The following is a 6,964-nucleotide window of genomic DNA, read 5'->3' as shown; positions in this document are numbered from 1 at the left end:
AGGAAGGCCCAAAAATGTGTAAAAGACTCCAGTCACCCAAGTCATAGACTGTTTTCTCTGCTACCGCACGACAAGCGGTACCAGAGCGCCAAGTCTAGGTCCAAAAGACTCCTTAACAGCTTCTACCCCCAAGCCAAAAGACTGCTGAATAATTAATCAATTGGCCACCTGGACTATTTTCATTCCCCCCCCCCCCCCCCCCGCCCCCCTTTGTTTTTACACTGCTGTTACTCACTGTTTATTATCAGTGCATAATCCCTTTACCCCTACCTACATGTACAAATGACCTCGACTAACCTGTACCCCCTCACATTGACTCGGTACCGGTACCACCTCATTATTTTTATTTAATTCAATTTAGTTACTTTTTCTATTTTATTATTTGTTTTTACTTTAGTTTATTTAGTAAATATTTTCTTAACTCTATTTTCTTAAAACGGCATTGTTGGTTAAGGACTTGTAAGTAAGCATTTCACAGTAAGGTCTACACCTGTTGTATTCAGCGCATGTGACAAATAAAATATGATTTGACTTGATTATAAGGGGGTCTCTGATGAATTTGCTATCACAAAAGGGGTCCCCCGCATACACAAACACACACACACAGGCACAGACACAGACACAGACACACAATCACATACACACACAGTAGTGGAGCTTCTATGTCAGTAGTTTGCCACTGGGGGCGACAGAGGCTTTGTCTATGTGTTGCCATAGAGACAGGATTGTACAGCAAGGTATAAAGAAGTCCAAAGGGAAAGCTGCTTAAGTTTCTAACTGAAGATCAGAAACTCCCTGGAGACAGCAGAGATAATGGCCTTGGATCTGGAGGATTATTTCCATACTGTCTTTGAGGAACACCTCTTAATGTGAGTTTGTTTGTGTTTGTGGTAGTATGCTCTCCAGTAGTGGGGCTGAGTGAAGGAACACAGATTGATGTCCACTGAGATTTCTGTGTGTATGCGTGTGTGTGTGTGCGTTTCTGCATGCGTACTTTCGTGCTTATCTGTGTAGGAAAGTGCCTGTGCGGGACAGAGGTCTGATGAGCGGAGCCACAAGGATGATTGAGAAACAGAGAGAGATCAGAGAGGTGGATAAACAGCTCCAGACACACAGAGAGGTAGGAGCCACGTTCTTATTCATAGTACTCATAATCAATTGAACCTGTGACAAAAATGTGACTATCGTAGTTAATGTGTGTTGGGATGTTGTGTGTGTGTGTGTGTGTGTGTGTGTGTGTGTGTGTGTGTGTGTGTGTGTGTGTGTGTGTGTGTGTGTGTGTGTGTGTGTGTGTGTGTGTGTGTGTGTGTGTGTGTGTTTCACAGGAGTTTGAGTTAAAGACGGAGAGTTTGCAAAGGCGGAGAGATGAGGTTATGACGAAAGAGGAGAAACTGAAGGAGTCGCTGCTCAAATTTGACAAATTCCTCAAAGTTGGTGGCTAACACACACACACATGCGCACACACACGCACTGAAACACACAGACTCTGGAAAAACCATCGCAATCAAATGTGCCATCTTGCAGGAAAATGACGCAAAGCGTGGTCGGGGTGAGAAGAAGGCAGAGAGAGAGAGGGATGCTGTGCGTCAGAAGGAGGGAGAGATAGAGAAACTGGAGGAGGAGTGTGTTGTCCTGGAGGCCTGGAGATTGAGGCTGCAGCGCAGGGTGGAGAAGACTGCCTTCTACTGGACCTTCCTGGAACAGGTCCTCAGACTGGCCAAGGTACCCAAGCCTGGCATTCACTAAAAACACCCTTTTCGCACTACTGCGCTAAACTGACCCCCCCCCCCTCACTCTCTCTTTCCTCTTTTCTAGGTATTATCATGAATCGACCCCCCACCCCACCTAAGTTCATCTGATCTGTTCTCAACTCCAGAGAACTTTAAAAACATACTGTGCTTCCTGTGGGATCATGGCACTTGCCTTCTCTTGGAAATTAAATTTTTATAATCAAATTTCCTCCTCTTCAGTGTGGGCTGACTAATCTACCAGCTCACGTGTGTTGCCTATGCCATGTCCACATCCTTGTTTAACCATAACCCTAACCCTAGCCTCAACCACAACCCTAACCCAAAACCTTAACCCTATCCTCAACAGCAATCCTAACCCTAGCTTCATGTCCACATCCCGGTTCAACTCTAACCCTAGCTTCAACCCTAACCCTAACCCTTACCCTAAACCTCTCCATATCACGATTCAACCCTAACCCTAGCTTCAACCCGAACCCTAACCCTTACCCTAAACCTCTCCATATCCCGATTCAACCCTAACCCTAGCTTCAACCCTAACCCTAACCCTTACCCTAAACCTCTCCATATCCCGATTCAACCCTAACCCTAGCTTCAACCCTAACCCTAACCCTTACCCTAAACCTCTCCATATCCCGATTCAACCCTAACCCTAGCTTCAACCCTAACCCTAACCCTTACCCTAAACCTCTCCATATCCCGATTCAACCCTAACCCTAACCCTAACCTTAGCTTCAACCACAAACCTAACCCTAGCTTCAAATGTATAACGTGTACATGTGCGTGTGTGTATGTAGTATGAGGATGTGTGGGAGCTACTGGGGAGGTTTGCCACCCTGCTATCCACCAAAGAGCAGCTGCAGCAGAGGGAGAGTGAGGTGCAGGAGCAGGCTGATGGCCAACGGGGGGCGCTACAGAGATACACAGACCAGCAGAGCTGCAGCATTCTGCAGAAGAATAACCTGCTGTCTCAGCTACAGACAGAGCTGGACCAGATACGCTCCAACGCTCTCAGATGGGTACCAGACCTGATCACGCATTCACAGGGTTGTCACTAGAGGGTCATCACTAGTTACCACAGCCACAAAGTCATAATTATGGCTAAACGTATTTCTACAATTTATCTTCTCAACATCTGATTTTAAACCTAACCCTAACCTTAACAACACTGCTATCCTTATGCCTATCCCTCACCTTAAATTAAGACCAAAAAGCAACTTTTTGTTGTCATTAATGTTTACGATATATCCAATTTGCCTTTGTGGCTGTGGTAACTAGTGACAATCCCTTTAGATGGGTCACAGCTTTACAATTGATTATAGTCCATGTCTCTCTATCCAGAATATAAACAATGTTTTTGTTCAGGAGAACACGTGGTATCACATCCAGACCACAGCGGCAAAGGAGACGCTTTTATTGGGCCAAATTAAAGTGGTGACCCTTAACCTCTACCACATGATGGGCGGGACCACAGTGCAGGAAAAGGGCGTGGCCATCGATGACACAGAGACACAGCTAGAGAAGGTTAGTGATGTTATTATGTCATAGATTGAGGTTTGTGATGTCACAGATGGACTATGTTTGTGATGTCACTGCTGAAAAAGGTCAGTGATGTCACAGCTGGAGAAGGTTTGTGATGTCACAGCTGGAGAAGGTCAGTGATGTCACTGTGATGTTACAGATGGAGGTTTGTGATGTCACAGATAGTGAAAGTTAGTGATAGAAATAGAATGAATAGAACAGACATTGAACCTCTAACCCTGATACACATCAACCCACATCAACTCCATCATCCCAGACACCCTAGACCCACTTCAATTTGCATACCACTCCAACAGATCTATAGATGATGCAATCTCAATTGCACTCCACACTAACCTCAACCCCCTAGATAAGAGGAATACCTACACTACCGTTCAAAAGTTTGGGGTCACTTAGAAATGTCCTTGCTTTGAAAGAAAAGCATTTTTTTGGTCCATTAAAATAACATCATATTGATCAGAAATACAGTGTAGACATTGTTAATGTTGTAAATGACTATTGTAGCTGGAAACGGCAGATCTTTAATGGAATATCTACATAGGCGCACAGAGGCCCATTATTAGCAACCATCACTTCTGTGTTCCAATGGCATGTTGTGTTAGCTAATCGAAGTTTATCATTTTAAAAGGCCAATTGATCATTGGAAAACCCTTTCGCAATTATGTTAGCACAGCTGAAAACTGTTGTGCTGATTAAAGAAGCAATACAACTGGCCTTCTTTAGACTAGTTGAGTATCTGGAGCATCAGCATTTGTTGGTTCGATTACAGGCTCAAAATGGCCAGAAACAAATAACTTTTTTCTGATACTCGTCAATCTATTATTCTTGTTCTCAGAAATGAAGGCTATTCCATGTGAGAAATTGCCAAGAAACTGAAGATCTCGTACAACGCTGTGTACTACTCCCCTCACAGAACAGCGCAAACTGGCTCTATCCAGAATAGAAAGAGGAGTGGGAGGCCACGGTGCACAACTGAGCAAGAGGACAAGTGCATTAGAGTGTCTAGTTTGAGAAACAGATGCCTCACAAGTCCTCAACTGGCAGCTTTATTAAATAGTACCTGCTAAACACCCGTCTCAACGTCAACAGTGAAGAGGCGACCCCCGGGATGCTGGGCTTCTAGGCAGCTGATTGTGGACTACAGTAAACGGGACTGCAGTGGAGCGGGTCGAGAGCTTCGAGTTCCTTGATTACCAAATTACTAAGGACTTGATCAACACACACGCAAACAGTCGAGAAGAAAGCGCAACAGCAATTCTTCCCCCTCAGGAGGTTGAAAAGATTTGGCATGGGCCCTCAAATCCTCAAAAAGTTCTACAGCTGCACCATTGCGAACATCTTGACCGGCTGCATCACTGCTTGGTATGGCAACTGCACCGTCTTCGATCGCATAGCAATACAGAGGGTGGTGTAGACAGCCCAGTACATCACTGGGGCCGAGTTCCCTGCCATCCAGGACCTCTATATAAGGCGGTGTGAAAGGAAGGCCCAGATAGTTGTTGAAAGACTCCAGTCACCCAAGCCATAGACCCAAGCCATAGTTCTCTCTGCTTTCGCACGGCAAGTGGTACCGGAACATCAAGTCTGAAACCAACAGGCTCCTGAACAGCTTCTAACGGAGTGAATGGAATAGCCTCAAACACATTGAAACCATGTGGTTTCAGCACTGACCCTGGAACTGCCAATATCAAGTGCCAATATGCAGGGAACTAACGCTCGTGTTCTTCTTATTTCTATTTTTTTTTTTTTTTTTTCTACTGACATTGATTACTGAATTGTTGGGTAAGAGCAAGCAAGAGAGCCATTTCACTGTACTAGTGCACATGACTTAAAACGTGTCAATTTGACTGGTAAACTCATGGGTATCCTCGCAATGGCTGCCTGGTATTGTGATGCAATAATTTCCATAGTAACGTAGAATGTTCATTAAAATTATACTTACTGATGTGGCTCATGCAATCAAATTTACACTCAGTGGCCAATTTATTAGTTAGACACATCAAGTACCGGGTCTGACCCCCCTTCGCATCCAGAACAGTCTGAATTCTTTGAAACATGTAAACATTGCTCCATTGGTATCAAGGGACCTAAAGTGTGCCAGGAAAACATTCCCCACACCATTACACCACCGCCACCAGCCTGTACCGTTGACACTATGGGGCCATGGACTCCTGATGCTTATGCCAAATCCTGACTCTGCCATCAGCATGATCCAACAGGAACCGGGATTCATTGGACCAGGCAATGTTTTTCCACTCCTCAATTGTCCAGTGATGGTGATAACATGCCCCCTGGAGCAGCTTCTTTTAGCTGATAGGAGTGGAACCTGTTGTGTTTTTTTGTTGCAATAGCCCAACCGTGACAAGGACCGACGAGTTGTGTGTTCCCAGATGCTGTTCTGCACACCACTGTTGTACTGCGCAGTTATTTGTGTGTTTGTGGCCCACCCATTTAGCTTGCACAATTCTTGCCATTCTCCTTCGACCTCTCATCAACATGCTGTTTTCACCCACAGGACTGCCGCTGACTAGATGTTTTTTGTTTGTCGTACCATTATCAGTAAACCCTACACACTGTGGCGAGTGAAAAGCCCAGGAGGCCAGCCATTTCAGGAGACTGGCACCGACGATCATACCACGCTCAAAGTTGCTTAGGTCAGTCATTTTGCCCATTCTAACATTCAATAGAAGGGTAACTGGATGCCTATCTGCCTGCTTTATATAGCAAGTCATGGCCACGTGATTCACTGTCTGTAGGAGCGAACTGTTTTCGAGAACGGGGTGGTGTACCTAATAAACTGGCCACCGAGTGTATTTTGTAATGTCAGTTAAGTTGATTCAACAAATCAGAGCACAGATTAAAGGATACACTTCTTGCTTTTACTTCCTGCTTTGCTCCTATGGATACACTCACAATGGCCGCAAGTCCCCCCCATTATGCCATCATTGACTTGAAAGGGATGCCCGTTCTATTCATTCTATTTCTATGGATGACACAGCTGATGTTCAGTTATGTCACATTTATGTCACAGCTAGAAAAGGTTAGTGATGTCACAGTTAGAGAAGGATACCGATGTCACAGTGATGTAGAGTAGGGGACATATTAATTTGCTAACAGTAAAATCTCAATGTGTTTTCCTCTCCAGATCCAACTATTCATCCAAGACCAGTCTGCTATAGTGAACAACCTCAAACAGAGCCCTTCTCATGCCACTACTAAAGCCAACTTGAAGTGAACAGGTGGAGGATGATCAAGTGCGTAGACAGAGGATCCTGCAGCTCTTATTATTGGACATTTCAATCCATATCTTGTATTGTTTTCACACAGATAGTAATGTTATGGTCAGCACTCTGTGCAGCAGTGGTGGAAAAAGTACATATTTTCTTTAGGAATGTAATGGAGTAAAAGTTGTCAAAAATATAAATAGTAAAGTACAGATACCCAAAAAACTACTTTACACCACTGCTGTAGCACAAACGTACCATGATGACAATAATAATTCATAATAATAATTGTTTCTCAAGCCTTGATCAAATGTATCCAACAATTGCATGGTGCCAGTTTTCTATTATTCTGACCAATTTTGCATAACAACTATAAATTGTTGAGTTCCATTTAAACTGATTCATTAATACCACACTGTACATGTTTCAATAAAAAATATTTATAAACAA

The 6,964-nt window shown here is 44.1% G+C and overlaps 1 protein-coding gene across 2 annotated transcripts; it reads left to right on the top strand.

Moving 5' to 3' along the window:
* The first annotated feature begins 224 nt into the window (after positions 1 to 224).
* cfap73 (cilia and flagella associated protein 73) lies at positions 225 to 6,964 on the top strand. 2 transcript variants are annotated; one of them, XR_008755032.1, is made up of 8 exons: positions 225 to 869; positions 1,015 to 1,120; positions 1,326 to 1,430; positions 1,525 to 1,722; positions 2,546 to 2,767; positions 3,114 to 3,272; positions 5,851 to 5,944; positions 6,436 to 6,523. XR_008755032.1 is itself a non-coding variant. In XM_055887147.1 (7 exons), the coding sequence occupies exons 1-7, from the start codon at positions 814 to 816 to the stop codon at positions 6,523 to 6,525; spliced, it is 936 nt and encodes a 311-aa protein (XP_055743122.1). In that variant the 5' UTR covers positions 229 to 813; the 3' UTR covers positions 6,526 to 6,964. The 2 variants fall into 2 exon arrangements, 1 of the variants encoding a protein (XP_055743122.1); XM_055887147.1 differs by lacking the exon at positions 5,851 to 5,944 and having other exon boundaries at positions 229 to 869; positions 6,436 to 6,964.

The sequence above is a fragment of the Salvelinus fontinalis genome, chromosome 28 (assembly GCF_029448725.1).
Source record: "Salvelinus fontinalis isolate EN_2023a chromosome 28, ASM2944872v1, whole genome shotgun sequence".
NCBI lineage: Eukaryota > Metazoa > Chordata > Actinopteri > Salmoniformes > Salmonidae > Salvelinus > Salvelinus fontinalis.
Note: the sequence above shows the minus strand (reverse complement) of the source record. Positions and strands in the feature narration are given on the sequence as shown.

Excerpts from the sequence above, each read along its gene's own strand:
- cfap73 (XM_055887147.1), top strand. The coding sequence starts at position 814 with ATGGCCTTGGATCTGGAGGATTATTTCCATACTGTCTTTGAGGAACAC. Across the intron at positions 870-1,014 it reads TTTGAGGAACACCTCTTAAT|GAAAGTGCCTGTGCGGGACA; the intron begins GTGAGTTTGTTT and ends TTATCTGTGTAG. Across the intron at positions 1,121-1,325 it reads AGCTCCAGACACACAGAGAG|GAGTTTGAGTTAAAGACGGA; the intron begins GTAGGAGCCACG and ends TGTGTTTCACAG.